At 45.9% G+C, this 19433-nt stretch overlaps 1 protein-coding gene across 2 annotated transcripts in view; it reads left to right on the top strand.

Moving 5' to 3' along the window:
- LOC147107792 (chloride intracellular channel protein 4) overlaps positions 1 to 18164 on the top strand; it is a 100873-nt gene extending 82709 nt beyond the window's left edge. Inside the window, exons 3-6 of one of the 2 annotated variants that reach the window (XM_086007101.1) lie at positions 3633 to 3758; positions 11977 to 12083; positions 14111 to 14292; positions 17528 to 18164. In XM_086007101.1, the coding sequence (XP_085863227.1) occupies positions 3633 to 3758; positions 11977 to 12083; positions 14111 to 14292; positions 17528 to 17689 (577 nt within the window). In that variant the 3' untranslated portion in view covers positions 17690 to 18164. The remainder of the gene's footprint in view (positions 1 to 3632; positions 3759 to 11976; positions 12084 to 14110; positions 14293 to 17527) is intronic. The other variant, XM_086007103.1, reaches the window with a different exon arrangement.
- Positions 18165 to 19433: the final 1269 nt, after the last annotated feature.

The following is a 19433-nucleotide window of genomic DNA, read 5'->3' as shown; positions in this document are numbered from 1 at the left end:
TTGCACAACAGGTGTGCAGCCGACCGCATGGTGTGGGTCTTGCTCCATCAGCTGTACTCGCAGTGTAACCGAGCCCAAATTCAAGCACATTGATAAGTGTAAGCATGCTTGGGAAGAAAAATTGGCTCCCAAAGCTTTCCACCACTGGGGTTTTCTTCGTGTCGTTTCTGGGTCTGTTGCAGACTAATGGATAAAGATTGATTGCTATGATTAGTCAACAACGCCATTATCATTGTATCATGCGACTACCAGAATAGCAGAAGGCGAACTAGATGGACCATGGTCTCTCTTTCGTCTAGCAATTCCTATGTTCCTAACTGATGTCATCATAAGAACATAAGAATTAAGAGCAGGAGTAGGCCATACGGCCCCTCGAGCCTGCTCCGCCATTCAATAAGATCATGGCTGACCTTCGACCTCAACTGCACTTTCCCGCCCGACCTCCATATCCCTTGATTCTCCTAGAGTCCAAAAATCTATCTATCTCAGCCTTGAATATACTCAACAATTTAGCATCCCCGCAGCCCTTTGGGGTAGAGAATTCCAAAGTAGTTCCATGAGGAGTCTGCCTTTTGATACAAGATTGGTCTGTAAACCCAGAGCCGGTCCCATTGATCTGCTGTCCAATGTGTCTCGGTATTAACAGTGGAGCCCAGTGTGTCTCAAGGGACCAGCTCCCAACTCCCAATTGCAAAAGCAGGAGAGCAGCACACAAAGGCACAGTTCATAAGTGCAAAGTAAAAATGCGGTAAGATGCGGAGCTAACTCCCCAGATGATGCATGCGGTAAGTGCATTGCCCAGTGGTGGAATGGAACCATATAGACCAAGGAAGTCCCAGGTTTGATCCTCGCTCTGTGCTGCTGGCTGATATCACTTGGGGAGCGGGGCATCAATTTCTGTTAATGTTTTCAGACAACCGCAGTTACATTTTACCCGTTTTCTGCAAAATTGTTTACAGGAAATATGTTGCTTCTTGTTGGGCACAGAATGTTTCACTATTTGCATTATTGAAATAGAAGCTTGAGCCAGTTTAATCACGGACAAACCAGGCTTGTCAAGTCTCACTGATTCTGGTTTTAAAGTGAAACCGGTTCTGATGTACAGTCTACTCCAGGTTATTTGAAGTTGCTTACTTTGAGTTATTCGATCATTTGAATTTTTTTTAGGGCAGAAATGATTTTGACTTATCAGGAGTAGACTGTACCTTATTCTTTTTTTTAAAAAAGCTCCGTATGTTTATATAGTTTCACAATCTGTCTTGCCTTTTTGATCTTGAATCTCGCTTCTAACAGTTTCCGTTGCAGGTCAACAGAGCTTAAGGGCAACAGAAAATGCTGGAAATACCCAGCAGGCCAGGCAGCATCTGTGGAGGGAGAAACAGAGTTAATGTTTCAAGTCGAAGACCTTTCGTCAGAACTGGAAAAAAGCAGGAAATGGAACAGATTTTAAAGCAAGTTTAGGGGCTGGGAAAAGGGGGAGGGGATGAAAGAACAAAAGGGAAGGTCAGTGATAGGATAGAAAGCAGGAGAGATTAAGAGACATTGAGAGACATTAAGAGATATTCAAGGCAAGAGGAGGTGGTAATGGGACAGGTTAAGGAATAAAGGATGGCTCTAGATGAAGTGTAAATTGCGCTGGCAGAATGAAGGACAGCTGCCATATGGGAGGGAAGAGAAAAAGGCCAAACAAAAAGTGTGGATAAAAAAAAAGAAAATATATATATGTGATAGGGGCCGAGGTTATGATCTGAAATTGTTGAACTCTATGTTGAGTCCAGAGGGCTGTAGAGTGCCTAATCGAAAGATAAGGTGCTGTTCCTCGAGCTTACGCTGACCTTCCATGGAACAATGCAAGAGGCCGAGGACAGTGAGGTCTGAGTGGGAATGGAGCGGTGAATTAAAGTGACAGGCCACCGGGAGCTCGGGGTCCCCCTTACGGACTGAACGGAGGTGTTCCGCAAAGCGGTCAACCATGTCCGTTCTATCTCCCGCACTTCTGCCCTCACCCCTGCCCCTCTCTCCCGGAACCATGATAGAGTTCCCCTTGTCCTCACCTTTCACCCCACCAGCCTCCACATTCAACGGATCATCCTCCGCCATTTCTGCCACCTCCAGCGTGATCCCACCACCAAACGCATCTTCCCCTCCCCTCCCCTTCAGCATTCCATAGGGACCGCAACCTCCGCGACACCCTAGTCCACTCCTCTACCACCCCCAGCACCCCTTCCCCTTCGCCCGCCACCTTCCTGTGCAAGCGCAGGAGATGCAACACATGCCCTTATACCTCCCCCCTTCCCACTGTCCAGGGCCCCAAACACCCCATCCAGGTGAAACAGCGATTTACTTGTACTTCTTGCAATCTAGTATACTGTATTCGCTGCTCACAATGTGGCCTCCTCTACATTGGGGAGACCAAACACAGATTGGGTGACCGCTTTGTGGAACACCTCTGTTCAGTTCGTAAGGGTGACCCCGAGCTTCCGGTGGCCTGTCACTTTAATTCACCGCCCCATTCCCACTCAGACCTCACCGTCCTCGGCCTCTTGCATTGTTCCACGGAAGCTCAGCGTAAGCTCGAGGAACAGCACCTCATCTTTCGATTCGGCACTTTACAGCCTTCTGGACTCAACATAGAGTTCAACAATTTCAGATCATAATCACTGCCCCTATCACATATATATATTTTCCTTTTTTTTATCCACACTTTTTGTTTGGCCTTTTTTTCCCCCTCCCACATGGCAGCTGTCCTTCATTCTGCCAGCGCAATTCACACTTCATCTAGAGCCATCCTTTATTCCTTAACCTGTCCCATTACCACCTCCTCTTGCCTTGAATATCTCTTAATGTCTCTTACTCTCTCCTGCTTTCTATCCTATCACTGACCTTCCCTTTTGTTCTTTCATCCCCTCCCCCTTTTCCCAGCCCCTAAACTTGCTTTCCATTTCCTGCTTTTTTCCAGTTCTGACAAAAGGTCTTCGACCTGAAACGTTAACTCTGTTTCTCTCTCCACGGATGCTGCCCTGGCCTGCTGAGTTTTTCCAGCGTTTGCTGTTGTTATTTCGGATTTCCAGCATCCGCAGTATTTTGCTATCGTATTAGAGCTTGAGGGCAGTTGTTCTCAAAACATGTGTGACCTAAAAAGAAGTAAGATGTCGCTAGCATGCCTTTGCAGTACCTCATTCTGCTGTAGCCTGCTTACAAAGGATAATAGTGACATCTAATAGTAAATGGGGGTTTATTTTAATGAAATTATTTTGCGACTGGGATCCTGATAGCTGTGCAGCAGTCCCACAATCTATTCTTCCCCCCCGAACTTTCCATTCATCCAACTCTGTCCTCATGTGCCCCCTCCTTAAAACTCACCACTTTGACCGAGTTTCTCGTCATCTGTCCTAATTTCTCCTCCTTTCGCTCAGCATCAATTTTCATTATGCCTCTGTGAAGCATTGTGGGATAATTTTCTATGTAAAAGGAGTGTTGTTGTTGTAAATTGACAATTATGTTTGGAAGGTCTTTTTCTCAAGTTTCATTGACCCTAATGACAGCAGTCCTAGCAGTAGTTGTTTGATATTTTGTGTAAGTATAAAGCTATTTCAACAGTAAAAATCTTGCATCCGACTGTATCCCTATAGGAAGCCTGCCGACTTGCAAAATCTGGCCCCTGGCACCAATCCTCCATTTTTGACCTTCAATGGAGAGGTCAGGACAGATGTTAACAAGATAGAAGAATTCCTAGAAGACAAGTTGGTACCACCAAGGTCTGTCTCTGCATATTGTGCATAAAATCAATTTGAACTTTTAGCAGGGCTCGGTGGCGAAAAACCTTTCAATATACAACTGAATAATTCAAGGAAGGTCCCTCAGCACATTTAAGGATGAGCTGTATGAAGCAAAATCCTTATTAGAAAAAGATAAGGGGGCAAAGTTTTGCTGGAACAGGGCATCTAGAGGCGTGCACCATTAGTTAGACTTTCCCCCACCCTCCAACTCAAAATGTTTTGCCCTGCGAGTTGCTGGAAGTGTGAGCTGATAATGACACAGTGAAGGCAGCGAGGACCAGCTGCCTATCTCCTTAACCAATGAGATTTAAGGATTGAGAAAGAAACAGAGGAACGACAGTGAAGGAGGGTGAATTAGAGTTAAATCAGGTACAGAAAGAGAAAGAGCGAAATAAAGATTGGATGAAGAGAGAGAAAAAAGAGACAGAAAGGAAAAGTAAGAAAATAATTTAAAAATGCAAAATTTGACATTTTTTAAAATTTCCAAGAAGAATTTACTACATGCAGGAATGAGACTCAGCAGTTTAAATTGTTCCCTTTCTGGGCCGGAGAGGTTGATTTGCATTGCATTAACAATTATCACATCATTAAAAGGGTACTTGTGCTATTAACTATGAGCCTTAACTTTCTGTGGCAAGTTTAATGGACAATTGTGCAAATCCAACAAGCTCTTAAAAATAACGGGGAGGCTAAGGACGAGATGCCGCTTATGCGAAGCAAACGGTGGAGTGGCGTAAATCAACAAGTTATGGAGATTCGCAACTCACGGTGTATCTCTTCATCCCTTGAACTTGCTAGCCGATTTTTACATTAATAGTGGCGTGCATTGTAAACTCACCATTATTTTTCCAGGAAGATTTGGTCCAATGACATCCAAGCAGTTCCTTAGTGCAGAACTGATCCGCACACACAGCCAATGTCCCAGCGTCAATCTCTTGTTAGTCGAGCTTATATTGGAGATGCTACCATTGGCTTCAGAGTCCCAGAGCTAAGAGGAATTAGCCAGCAATCTGGTCCTGATTGCTGTCCAGTGACCCCTTTACTTGAAGTTCACATGAAGACATCGAGTGTTTTTTTTAAATTCGTTCATGGGACGTGGGCATCGCTGGCAAGGCCAGCATTTATTGTCCATCCCTAATTGCCCTTGAGAAGGTGGTGGTGAGCCACCTCTTGAACCGCTGCAGTCCGTGTGGTGAAGGTGCTCCCACAGTGCTGTTAGGGAGGGAGTTCCAGGATTTTGACCCAGCGACGATGAAGGATCGGCGATATACTTCCAAGTCAGGATGGTGTGTGACTTGGAGGGGAATTTGGAGGTGATGGTGTTCCCATGTGCCTACTGTGGTGTATGTGCCTTTAAGAGCCCCTGTGTACTGTAATGCCAGTAGTGGCCACTCGGGCTATATAAGCCTGTATACTGTCTTGTATCTGTTAGTTCACCTCCAGACTTTGTCCAGTAAACACCTGTAAACCAACTCCTGCCTTCCGTGTCTCCATTAACACATGGACACAACAGTGGCGACGAATTGGAAACGGACTTACCTGCAATTCGGCAGCACCTCAAGGAGATTGATTCCTCAGACGAACGTCGAAGAGAAGAAAAAAAAAGAAAAAACTGTGGTTTCACCAGCTAGCCAGGCTGGTGGCAGGTACTGCAATAATCCTTCCTGGGCAGCGGGCTGGGGCTCGATTGGCTGGCTCTGCAGCGGGGCTGAGCAGTGAAGGCGGAGGCAAACAGAGACGAGGGGTCGAGCACTCAGGAGATGGCCAGCTCTGCAAAACAGGTCGGCGTTCGGACCAAGCAGAGGGAGGGAAAAGTCCCAGAGAGTCCGGCGGGAACGAGTCTCCGACTAGTAAAAGTATCTGTATAAATAAAAAGCATGGAGAACAGCATTGTCAGCAGCGACAGCGGCGGGAAAGTGCAGGAGGCGCCATTTTTTTCTCGGCAGGGAAGAAAGGAAAGTGCGGGAGGCGCCATTTTTTTTTCAGGATGCCTAAGACTGGCAATATTACTGCTTTCGATAATGATGTAAAGGATTGGACCACAAATGTGGAAAGAGTGGAGGTATATTGCACAGCGAATGAAATAGAGGATGATAAAAAGGCATCGATACTTCTAAATCTAATGGGCGCAAAGACATACGGGCTGTTACGAAACTTAATCACTCCAGCCAAACCGATGGACAAGAATTTTAAGGAGATTGTTGATACCCTACAGGAGCACTTAAACCCAACACCGCTGCTGATAGCGGAACGATTCAAATTCTTCAGGAGGAATCAGCACAAGAATGAAAGTAACGCTGATTACCTCACTGAATTAAGGAAGCTGTCAAAGCACTGCCAATTCGGAGCAGGACTGTCAGATTCTCTTCGAGACAAATTCATCTGCGGTCTCCTAAGTGATGGAACACAGAAAAGGCTACTTTCTGAGAAAGATTTAACACTGGACAAGGCTTTCAGTGTGGCTGTATCATACGAAGCAGCAGCAAGAGGAGCTGCAGAGATACAGCAAAAGCCATGAAATTACACAGGGTTTCGAGAGATGCTATCGCTGCGGCAGATCCACCCATGACCAGAGGGACTGCTGGTTCAAGGACAAAGCATGCAGGCAATGCGGAAAGATGGGACACATATTGCACGTGTATGCCGATCTGGAAACAAAAAATCCACTGACAGAAAAAAAATCAATAAGGAAAAATACAGAAAGGTACCAATGATGACGGACAGTAGCTCCGAAGACCAGAAGAGCGATAGCGACTCCGGAAACAAAAGACTAAGCTGTCTCAAATTACATAATGTAATTGCCAAAGAAGATTACCAGACCATTTGGGTTACCCTCACGATAGCGGGGTCCCCAGTTAAAATGGAGCTAGATACAGGATCAGCTCTGACCGTCATAAATCGACGGGATTACGAACGGCTATTTCCGCATATACCTTGGAAAGACACATCCATTACCTTGAAAACATATACGGGGCAGAAAGTATACCCCAGAGGGAAAATAAGGGTGCCTGTTGTATACAACGGCAAGGAAATACAGAAGTTGTATTTATACGTTCTGCAAGATGGTGGTCCACCGCTGTTGGGACATGAATGGATCAGGAAGATACGTTTAGACTGGCACTCCATTCAGGCACTGACGGTGACCAGTAAGAAAAAAAATGATGATGACGTCATACCTGAACGATTAAAAGACACCTTGGCCAACGCCAAAGAAGTGTTCCAACAGGAACTAGGAACCTTGAAAGGCGTCACCGCCTCAATAAAAGTGGAAGATGCGGCAATTCCCAAGTTTTTTAAGGCAAGGCCGGTGCCATACGCAATTCGTCCAGCAGTCGAGGCAGAGCTGGAGAATTTAGAAAAGACAGGCGTGTTATCCAAGATAGATTGGAGCGAGTGGGCAACACCCATCGTCCCGGTCATGAAGAAAACGTTGAATAATGATAAATCTGTAGAACAGAGAAAAATTCGCATCTCTGGGGACTTCAAGGTGACTGTAAACCCGGTCCTTCACACAGTACAGTATCCTCTTCCGAGGATAGAAGATATTTTCGCCTCACTATCCGGAGGGAAACGTTTCACCAAAATTGACTTGGCACAGGCATATCTACAGATGGAGGTTGAGGAGGCCTCTAAAAAGTATCTCACGATAAACACACACAAAGGCCTGTACCAGTACAATCGACAGGTTTTCGGAATAGCATCAGCTCCAGCTATCTGGCAAAGAGCTATGGAGCAAGTCCTGCAAGGGATTCCGGGGACTCAATGCTACCTAGACGACATCCTTGTAACAGGAGAAAACGACAACGAGCACCTTGCCAATTTGGAGCAGGTGCTCACTAGGCTGAGAGAACGGGGCCTACGAGCAAATCGCCCCAAGTGCGATTTTTTTCAGAAACAAATATCATATTGTGGCCACATAATTAACGAAGAAGGGTTGCATAAGTCACCTGAAAAAATTGAAGCGGTCATAAAAGCCCCAGCACCTGAAAATGTCTCACAATTAAGGCCGTTCCTGGGATTGATAAATTACTATCATAAATTTTTACCGAACTTGTCAATTATTCTGCACCCTCTTAACGAACTGCTACAAACGGGAGTAATTTGGAAATGGAGCGAAGACTGTAAACATGCCTTCCATAAATGTAAAGGCTTGATCACGTCCAAGGAAGTTTTGGCTCATTACAACCCATCACTGCCAATCAGTCTGGCGTGCGATGCATCCCCTTATGGCGTAGGAGCGGTATTATCGCATAGATTCCCTGATGGCTCAGAGCGGCCGATAGCTTTTGCATCACGCTCATTGAACTCAGCTGAGCGTAACTATGCCCAGATCGACAGGGAAGCACTCAGCCTGGTATGGGGAGTGAAGAAATTCAACCATTACCTACACGGACAAAAATTTACCTTGTTGACTGACCATCAACCCCTCGTCTCCATATTCAACCCTAAAAAGGGCGTTCCCATTATGACAGCGCAAAGGCTACAGAGGTGGTCCCTTTTCCTAGGGGCACACCAATATGACATAGAATACAAAGGATCAAAACAGCATGGAAATGCTGACGGTTTATCGCGTCTACCGTTGCCAACGGTAGAAGAGGCACCTACAGTGGACCCAGTGGAAATGTTCCACTCAACCATAGTGGAATGTCTACCAGTAACAAATTCTACCATTGAAAAAGAAACGAGAAATGACCCGACTCTCTCACGAGTCTACGATTTAACGGCGAAGGGATGGCCAGCACATGGCGAACCACTGTTGCCAGCATTCTCGCAAAGAAGAGAACAGCTGTCAGTGTGCTGAGGAACCTTGATGTGTGGATCCAGAGTGGTGATTCCACCCAAACTCCAGGATAAAGTGCTAAAGGAGCTTCACGAGGGGCATCTGGGTGGAGTGAAAATGAAGAACCTAGCCAGAGCGTTTGTGTGGTGGCCAGGTATCGATGGAGACATCGAAGAAATGACCAAGGGCTGTCTAGGATGCCAGAAGGTCCAAAACGCCCCACCACAAGCCCCTCTACATCCATGGGAATGGCCCTCAACTCCATGGCAAAGGGTACACATCGACTTTACTGGTCCATTTATGGACTCAATGTTCTTAATCGCGGTTGATGCACACTCCAAGTGGCCGGAGGTAATAAAGATGTCCTCCACCACCACGGAAAAAACCATCACAGTATTAAGGACCATATTTGCCAGGAATGGGCTGCCTGAACAGATCAGTTTTGATAATGGACCACAATTTGTGTCCGAAGAATTCAGGAAGTTCTTAAAAAACAATGGGGTTAAGCACTACACGTCCGCCCCATACCATCCCGCCACCAATGGATTGGCTGAAAGGTTTGTCCAGACCTTCAAGAAGGCCATAAATGCTATGGGTAATGAAGACATTAATCTACAGCATAAGGTAGATAACTTCTTGTTTGCCTACAGGAATGCAACACATGTGGTTACAAACCAAACTCCCGCCATGATGTTTTTCAATAGAAGACTAAGATGCCGGCTGGATTTGATCAAGCCAAACATCAGAAGGGACGTAGAGAACCAGCAATTTCAAGGCATGAATGCAAGGCCAACTAGAACCTTCCAGATAGGTCAACAAGTTTTGGCCCGGGACTACCGTACTGAGAAATGGCAGCCTGGAACTATTTGCACATGACTAGGGCCGCTGATGTATACCGTGGACATTGAAGAAAGCATAATAAGGTGCCATGCTGACCAGATCATAGAGTCATCCAAAAAGGGACAACCTACACCACCACTCTATATGCCTAATGATGAAGCAGAGATACCATAGTATCTACCTCCGATCCGGTGATACTGGAACCAGATGAACCCGACACTGGCATTCAAGCCGAATCGACCTTACCAAAAGAACCTACTACACCACCAAAAACTACTACACCACCGAGGCGTTATCCGGACCGAGTCAGGAAGCCTCCAGAGAGACTGACTTATAATTGATTAACTGCAGCAAATGTGTAGATTATTGTTCTTGTACACATGTTAATAACAATTACTTAAAATGTTATGTACTGGTTGTCTAAAAGGGGAGGGATTGTGGTGTATGTGCCTTTAAGAGCCCCTGTGTACTGTAATGCCGGTAGTGGCCACTCGGGCTATATAAGCCTGTATAGTGCCTTGTATCTGTTAGTTCACCTCCAGACTTTGTCCAGTAAACACCTGTAAACCAACTCCTGCCTTCCGTGTCTCCATTAACACATGGACACAACACCTACTGCCCTTGTTCTTCTAGGTGGTAGAGGTCTCGGGTTTGGGAGGTGCTGCCGAAGAAGCCTTGGCGAGTTGCTGCAGTGTATCTTGTAGATGGTGCACACTGCAGCCACGGTACACCGGTAGTGGAGGGAGTGAATGTTTAAGGTGGTGGATGGGGTGCCAATCAAGTGGGCTGCTTTGTCCTGGATGGTGTCGAGCTTCTTGTGTTGTTGGAGCTGCACTCATCCAGGCAAGTTGAGAGTATTCCATCACACTCCTTACTTGTGCCTTGTAGATGGTGGAAAGGTTTTGGGGCGTCAGAAAATGAGACATTCACCGCAGAATACCCAACCTGCTCTTGTTGCCGCAGTATTTATGTGGCTGGTCCAGTTAAGTTTCTGGTCAATGGTGACCCCCCACCAGGATGTTGAAGGTGGGGGATTCGGCAATGGTAATGCCGTTGAATGTCAAGGGGTGGTGGCTAGACTCTCGCTTGTTGGAGATAGACATTGCCTGGCACTTGTGTGGCGCGAATGTTACCTGCCACTTTTCAGCCCAAGCCTAAATGTCGTCCAGGTCTTGTTGCATGTGGGCATGGACTGCTTTATTATCTGAAGAGTTGCGAATGGTACTGAACACTGTGCAGTCATCAGCGAACATTCCCATTTCAGACCTTATGTTGGAGGGAAGGTTATTGATGAAGCAGCTGAAGATGGTTGGGCCTAGGACACTGCCCTGAGAAACTCCTGCAGCGATCCTGGGGCTGTGATAATTGACCTCCAAGCACAACCATCTTCCTTAGTGCTAGGTATGACTCCAGCCAGTGGAGAGTTTTTCCCCCGATTCCCATTGACTTCAGTTTTACTAGGGCTCCTTGATGCCACACTCGGTCAAATGCTGCCTTGATGTCAAGGGCAGTCACTCTCGCCTCATCTTGAATTCAGCTCCTTTGTCCATGTTTGGACCAAGGCTGTAATGAGGTCTAGAGCCGTGTGGTCCTGGCGGAACCCAAACTGGGCATCAGTGAGTAGGTTATTGGTGAGTAAGTGCCGCTTTATAGCACTGTCGACGACACCTTCCATCACTTTGCTGATGATTGAGAGTAGATTGATGGGGCGGTAATTGGCCAGATTGGATTTGTCCTGCTTTTTGTGGACAGGACATACCTGGGCAGTCTTCAACATTGTCGGATAGATGCCAGTGTTTTAGCTGTACTGGAACAGCTTGGCTAGAGGCGCGGCTAGTTCTGGGGCACCAGTCTTCAGCATGACAGTCGGGATGTTGTCGGGGTCCATAGCCTTTGCTGTATCCAGTGCGCTCAGTCATTTCTTGATATCACGTGGAGTGAATCGAATTAGCTGAAGACTGACTTCTGTGATGGTGGGGACCTCGGGAGGAGGCCGCTATGAATCATCCACTCGGCACTTCTGGCTGAAGATGGTTGCAAACGCTTCAGCCTTGTCTTTTGCACTCGTATGCTGGGCTCCACCATCATTGAGGATGGGGATATTCATGGAGCCTCCTCCTCCTGTTAGTTGTTTAATGGTCCACCACCATTCACGACTGGATGTGGCAGGACTGCAGAGCTTTGATCTGATCCATTGATTGTGGGATCGCTTAGCCCTGTCTATTACATGCTGCTTCCGCTGTTTAGCATGCATGCAGTCCTGTGTTGCAGCTTCCCCAGGTTGGTACCTCATTTTTAGGTACACCTGGTGCTGCTCCTGGCATGCTCTTCTACACTCCTCATTGAACCAGGGTTGGTCCCCTGGTAATGGTAGTGTGAGGGATACACTGGGCCATGAAGTTACAGATTGTGATGGAATACAATTCTGCTGCTGCTGATGGCTGCTGAGTTGTTACGGATCTTGTGTGAAGTGAGTTCTCAGCCAGCGTGGTGCAGTATCCCACCAGTAAATAAAAATGTTGCGTAAAGTTGTTTGTTCTGAAGGACATGTAGTAACAACAACACTGTATTTCCCAGGTATCCAAAGCTTTCTGCCAGACATCCAGAATCTAACTCCGCAGGAAATGACCTGTTTGCCAAGTTCTCAGCTTTCATTAAGAACGTCAGGAAAGACACAAATGAAAGTAAGTAAGGTGACTACAACTCTGGGGAAATAATAAAACAAAGTGCTGGAAATATGCAAGCAGGTCAGTCAGCACCTGTAAAGAGAAAAACAGGGTACGATATTTTGGGTGTGTGTACTCCTTCATGAGTTATTTTGCTTTTAATTTACTACAGCAGCACATTTCCAATTTGGGGTACTACCCGCCCCCTGCCCTCCGACGCCCATCAGTATCATAGGAACAGGAGGAGGCCATTCAACCTCTCAAACCTGTTCTGCCATTCAATTAGATCATGGCTGATCTGTACCTCAACTCCATTTACCCACCTTTGCTCCATATTCCTTGATACCCTTACCCAACAAAAATCTATCGACCTCCGCCTTGAAGGCTCCAATTGTCCCAACATCCACAGCCTTTTGGGGGAGAGACATGCTTGCAGGTCAGACATGGCTTGGATTAGATGCAAGATCCTGCAAATCCATTGGCAGGATAGGCGCACCAACGTCAGTGTTCTTGCTCAGGCCAACATCCCCAGCATCGAAGCTCTGACCACACTCAATCAGCTCCGATGGATGGGTCACATTGTCCGCATGCCCGATACGAGACTCCCAAAACAAGCGCTCTACTCGGAGCTCTGGCACGGCAAGAGAGCCCCAGGTGGGCAGAGGAAACGCTTCAAGGACACCCTCAAAGCCTCCTTGAAAAAGTGCAACATCCCCACCGACCACCTGGGAATCCCTGGCCCAAGACCACACAAAGTGGAGGAGAAGCATCCGGGAAGGCGCCGAACACCTCGAGTCTCTTCGCCGGGAGCAAGCGGAAGCCAAGCGCAGGCAGCGCAAGGAGCACACGTCAACCCAAGCACCCCACCCACCCGCCCCTTCAACCACCGTCTGCCCCACCTGTGACAGAGACTGTAGGTCCCGCATTGGACTCATCAGTCACCTGAGAACTAATTTTTAATGTGGAAGCAAGTCATCCTCGGTTCCGAGAACTGCCTAAGATAAGAGGGAGAGAAGAGGATTAGATGTAAAAGAAAGCACCCTGTGCTTTGCCCCATCAATGTACCTTAACACCAACCTCAGCAAAGCACTGCTACTGCCCTTATTTCCTATTTCTCTCACCTGCGATCCTCATGGTCTCCCTGATACTGTACTTTATTATTATTATTATATAGTCGATAAAGGGGGCAAATGTTGGTAAGCAGAAGCAAAAGGTGGGTGAGCGAATATCTGATCTTTCAGTCTCTCCTGCTTATGATGAATGTTTTATTGATCCTATAATCTAGCATCCGGCAATGTATTTTCTACCTGGAGGTGCCCAGCCTGGATGATGAACAACAATGATGAGTAATCTTGATTTTATCCCTATTTTGCAGAGTAACAGTACAAGGCATCAGAATGTCTCGGGGTTGAGATGATTATTGATTAAGCTTTTCTCTAGTATTACATGATGGCTCTACCCTTCTTCGCTACTTCCTTAGAAAACTCTGTCGACTGATGTACATAAAATTTGATTGTTTCTGCATGGCTCCACCGAACGACTTCAGAGTATGTCGGAGTTTTGGATAGTGCCACCAAGTGGCTGAACTGTACAACCACATTTCAGTATATTGCAGAAATGTGTTTCCAATTCACTAAGTTTGAGGAAGTTTACTGTCCTGTAGAATCTTCTGTTGCTCCTCGATCGTGGGGGGGAAAAAGTCAGGTCTTGGACCAATGGAGCTTTCAACCCGTGTGTGTAGTAGGATTTTATTGGCTGGTTTAGGAGGAGCATTATTGTGAAGAGGAGGTCAGGCTGGGGTGGGGGGGGGGGGTGGTGGGTGGGGGAATAAGCAAATAGAACCAGAAGGGGTAACGAAAGAGGTGGGCAGAACTTCAGAGAAAAATAAAGGAAAGATGAAAGGAGTGTAAAATCTGAAATTAGGAGGAAAGGAATTAATTTGCCTCCTTTTCACAGAGTCAGGTAGCTGAAAAATGAGCAAGGTTTCCCACTTACTGCTATTTCTTTCTTTCTGATGCCTACAATCACTTCTCTCACTTCTTCAGGTTTGGAAAAGGCTTTATTGAAAGCTCTGAAGAAATTAGATGATTATTTAAACACACCTTTACCCGAAGAGATCGACGCTAATAGCGCAGAGGAAGATATCTGTTCTAACAGAAAGTACCTAGATGGAGATGACTTGACTCTGGCGGATTGCAATCTCCTGCCAAAGCTTCACATTATCAAGGTTTGTTTTGTTTCCTATTAGCACTGGATGGAGATTAAGTTCATATTTAATTATGATCCTAAGATTGTCTTGTATAATGTGTGCATTGCCATATTTTCTCAAACAAATGATATCCTACTTTGGAACATTCAGACATCTGTGCAAATTTTCACCCGATGTCTGACATTTCTTATGAATGGTGCACCTTAAACATCACATCACTTTCATTTTTCCATTATCAATGCCTGCCTCACCCTGTCATATCAGTCACTATGAACAAAGTGAGACAGGGTATACTGTGCCATGAATCATGGGGCAGAAATTCATTAAGGCATGTAATATAGCCCCATGAAATTGGTGCTCTTTGCCCTGGTTTCACGCCCAAAACATGGGCGACACAAGGTCAAATTTTGCACCCCCATGTTTTTGTGGCTTTTATATCTTCTGATCTAAAACTTTCCCACCATTCTAATCCACACAGGCTGTCCCGTCTGCTGTGTTCAGTAAACTCTATAACACTAGCGCTTCATATATTTACCAGCATTTATTGGACTTGGGCAAAGAGAGTCATTCTCAATGTTGGGCTATTGTATTGACATTCATAGGTAGTAAAAAGACAGAAGTGCATAGGCACACATAATAGTGTCTTATACCAAAGGCACTGATTTATTTTTGTAGAAATAAATTATGAACATAGAATCGTAGAATAGTACAGTGCAGAAGGAGGCCATTTGGCCCATCGAGTCTGCGCCAGCTGTTTCGAAGAGCAATCCAGTTAGTTCCACACCCCCGCTCATTTCCCTTATCGTTGCATTTTTTTCTCCTTCAAGTATTTATCCAATTCCCTTTTGAAGGCTACTATTGAATCTGTATCCACCACCCTATCAAGCCGTGCATTCCAAACCCTAACCACTCATTGCGTAAAAAAGTTTTTCCTCATGTCGCCTCTGGTTATTTTACCAATCACCTTAAATCTGTGCCCTTTGGTTATTGACCCTTCAGCTATTGGAAACAGTTTCTCTTTATTTACCCTATCTAAACCCTTCATGATTTTAAACTCTATCACATCTCCTCTTAGCCTTCTCTGCTCTAAGGAAAACAACCCCAGCTTCTCCACTCTATCAACATAACTGTAATCCCTCATTCCTGGAACCATTCTAATAAATCTCTTCTGTAACCTCTGAGTTTTTTCAATTTATGTGTGAGATTGAAATAGGCTAAGTTGAATCTTTGAAGTGAAGGCAATTTCATTTAACTGTATATCAAACAATTAAGAGCTAGAAATTCAGAAGCACAAAAGATCTAACACAGTCTCAGATATTTCATTGATGAGCATCAAAAAACACTCAAACTGTTGGACTCTCTTATGCCCCAGTTTTTTTTCCTCCCCAACATTCTCCACATTATCACTTGGAGAGGCTAAGGCCAACCAACCCATGGTCAATCTCAATCAGCCTTCAGTGCTGCTTTTTTAACCTGACGAAGGGTCATCAACCTGAAACGTTAACTCTGTTTCTCTCTCCACAGATGCTGCCTGACCTGCTGAGTACTTCCAGCATTTTCTGTTTTTATTTCAGATTTCCAGCATCCGCAGTATTTTGCTTTTGTAAAGAAATATTCTTATTCTCTACCCATATTCACACCCCAGGTTTCCATACATGGGGAATGAGACCCTGGCCTAGAAATTGTGGGGTTAGCGCCCAATTAGAGGTGCTAGAGGGCCTTGCACCGGAATTATAGCCGCTTCGGAAATTGATTTGGGCCCTACCATCGGCGTTAGCCGGTAGTGCTGCGCCGGCACCGATGACGTCATCGGTGTGCGCAGCGTCCTGGTTGCCGTGGTAACGCGGCCGGACGCCGAAATTCAGTTGCGGCCGCCTCGCCCGTGGCAGCCGCAACCAACGATTTTTCAAAAGTTTCTTGCTGGACTTAGCGCTGGCGCATTAAGGTGGCGCGGCGGCCGGCCGCTTTCCCGGCGGCCGCCTGCCTGCACCTCCCTCCCCGGACTCCTCCACCACCCCACCGCGGCACAGATGTGTCATAGAGTCATAGAGTCATAGAGTTTTACAGCACAGAAAGAGGCCCTTCGGCCCATCGTGTGTGGGCCTCGAGCCCGGCACTTCTCCGAGGTGCCGGGCTCATTTTTCGTGCAATTCCACCGGCCAGCGGTCGGCTGCAGGCAGCTCCTCCTTAGCAGAAGGAGGAGGCCTGCAGTACCCCAGCCTGCCGCACTGCATCGGGTGCCGCAGCGGGGGATTAGCGCCGCAATCCTGCATTCAGCGCCCATTGCGAGGCGCTGACACCCTCCATTAGCGCCCGCAGCCGTCTGGGCGCGGCGCAGCTGAATTTTTGGCGGGCGCAGCGGCAATTAACGCTGGCGCTAAATTTCGGGCGCTACAGCCCTGGCGGAGGCAAACTCAATTTCTAGGCCCCTGTTTTTTTCTATTTAAGGTCTCCAGCAATTGGCATCAACACCCCAGGTCAGGTAGAGCATAGTAGCAAAACATAACTGCTTCCACTCCATGTCCAACAACTCTGACATCAGAGGATCACCCCATACCTCAATTAAAGGATTTGATAGGATGAAGAGAAAGAAATTATTTCCTCTGGTGGGGGGAGTCCAGAACAAAGGGGCATAACCTTAAAATTAGAGCTACATTGTTCAGGGGTGATGTCAGGAAGCACTTCTTCACACAAAGGGTAGTGGAAGGCTGGAACTCACCCTCAAAAAGACATTGAGGCTAGGCCAATTGAAAATTTCAAAACTGCGATTGATAGATTCTTGTTAACCAAGGGTGTGAAGGGTTACGGAACCAAGGCAAGAAGTGGAGTTAAGATACAGATCAGCCATGATCCAATTGAATGGTGGAACAGGCTTGAGGGGCTGAATGGCCCACTCTTGTTCCTATGCAATACTCCAACGTGACTACCTTAATTTCCTACACCAGTTATACCTGCAGACTTTCTGAAATTGTTAAATAGGGGGACATCTCATGCTGTGGGTCCAGATGTATTGAGGAACTGCTTTGAGATGTATCCAAAGACATTTCATGTTGTACCTTTGCAGTCTGAAGAGAGTTATCCCATCAGTTTGGGCTGGAACTGACTTGAAAGGTCAGTGTGTACAATCCAATCCTCCTCACGTCATTTACATTTTAACAGAAAAGTTGTTTTTTGTTACGTTAAGCTGCACTGCATGCACATCTGTTCAAGTATATCAATCAAATAAATGTTTCACCTCTTTTCCTTCATTTAGATCGTAGCAATGAAATACCGAAATTTTGAGATCCCAGTGGAAATGACTGGAATTTGGAGATACCTGAACAATGCTTATGAAAGGGAGGAATTTGTAAACACGTGCCCTGCTAATCGTGAGATTCAGGTCGCATACTTAGATGTTGCAAAGAGAATGAAATAAGCCCATGTATACAGCTCAGAATGTACATATGAAGTCTCGCGTGTTAAAGTGAGTAAGAGTGCGGCTTATTGCTAAATAATGAATCAAAATCCATCGGTTTCCAAAATGTTTAACAATGCTGCAGATTTTTCACTCTTTGTACTTGGAATATAATTAAAGATGACCATAATGCAACGATATTGGTTTATAATAACGTGTGGTTGATCATTTTAGTTTCGAGGGGCCATATTTCCTCTGTTCTCTAATTTTAGTGAAAATGTGGAGTCGTTTTTTTTCATTCGTTTATGGGATGTGGGCGTCGCTGGCAAGGCCGGCATTTATTGCCCATCCCGAAGAGGTGTAATATTGGCAGAAATGCAAACAGGTAATTCAGAATGTGTAGCACTGCCCTGATTGTTCCTATCCAAAAATGGGTTTGTGAAAAGTGAGATTAAAAAGCACATTTTTACTTAAGGCCTTGTTAAAAGCCAATCGTGAAAAACGATAAGTTAAAAGTGAATACGCTGTATTTAGCACCAGACTCTACATGTAGTTGGTGACCTTGGAGTATGAACTTGAAGTATCACCACAGCAGTGATAGAATTGAATTGCACAGAGAAGCTTTCTGCCCCAGAACATGAGCATAGCAGCCACTGCTGTGTACCTTGCAGCAGGAGGAGTTGTTGTCTTGGGAGTGCAAAGAGTGAAAGTGGCAACAAAAACATGAGTGTGCACTATGCCAGAAGCCGTTTATCACAATAGAGTGACCTACTTGGGCATGATGAGGGAGCAGTCCATGAGTAGACTCTAGATCAGCAGAGAGTCTGTGATTGATTGAGGTATGCCATCTGATTGAAGACTTGTCCCTGCTTTTACTACACACGCCGGCAGTGAAACCTACCATTACCCTCAATATTTATGCAACAAAGTCCTTCTAGTTGCTCATAGGGAACCTTAGGCATCAGTTGCTTTGTGGTGCCATGTTTGAAGGACGAACTGAAGCCCTGGATCACCAGCCACCCAGCATCCAGCCACATAGTCTTCAGTGTTGACCAGCAGAGGCAGCTCGAACATTACCAAATTGATGGGTTCTCCAAGATACAGTGTATCACTGACTGTATGCCATTTATGCACCCTCCGTTAAATCTATTACATATTAAATAAAAAGGGCTATTATTTCATAAATATGCAAATTGTGTGCGGCCAGGGCGCAAAAAGAATACTGCACGTCGATGCTCAAATCCCAGGAGATGCACATGTTTTCATTCTGAGGCAATCAAAGGTGTTGCAGCTCTTTGCAAAAAGAAGTTTTGGTTTCCATATTTAAGAAAAGATATACTTGCTCTCGAGGCGGTTCAGAGAAGGTTCACTCGGTTGATTCCAGAGATGAGGGGGTTGGCGTATGAGGAAAGGTTGAGTAGGTTGGGCCTCTACTCATTGGAGTTCAGAAGAATGAGAGGTGATCTTATCGAAACATATAAGATTGTGAGGGGGCTTGATCGGATGGATGCGGTGAGGATGTTTCCACTGATGGGTGAGACTAGAACTAGGGGGCATAATCTTAGAATAAGGGGCTGCCCTTTCAAAACTGAGATGAGGAGACACTTCTTCACTCGGAGGGTAGTAAATCTATGGAATTTGCTACCCCAAAGAGCTGTGGAAGCTGCAACATTAAATAAATTTAAATCGGAGATAGACAGTTTCCTAGCTGATAAGGGAATTAGGGGTTACGGGGAGAGGGCAGGGAAGTGGACGTGAGTCTAGA

This window comes from Somniosus microcephalus, chromosome 14 (genome assembly GCF_052327205.1).
Source record: "Somniosus microcephalus isolate GS21.2 chromosome 14, FLI_Smic_1.0, whole genome shotgun sequence".
Taxonomy (NCBI): domain Eukaryota; kingdom Metazoa; phylum Chordata; class Chondrichthyes; order Squaliformes; family Somniosidae; genus Somniosus; species Somniosus microcephalus.
This window is presented reverse-complemented; position numbering and strand designations above follow the sequence as displayed.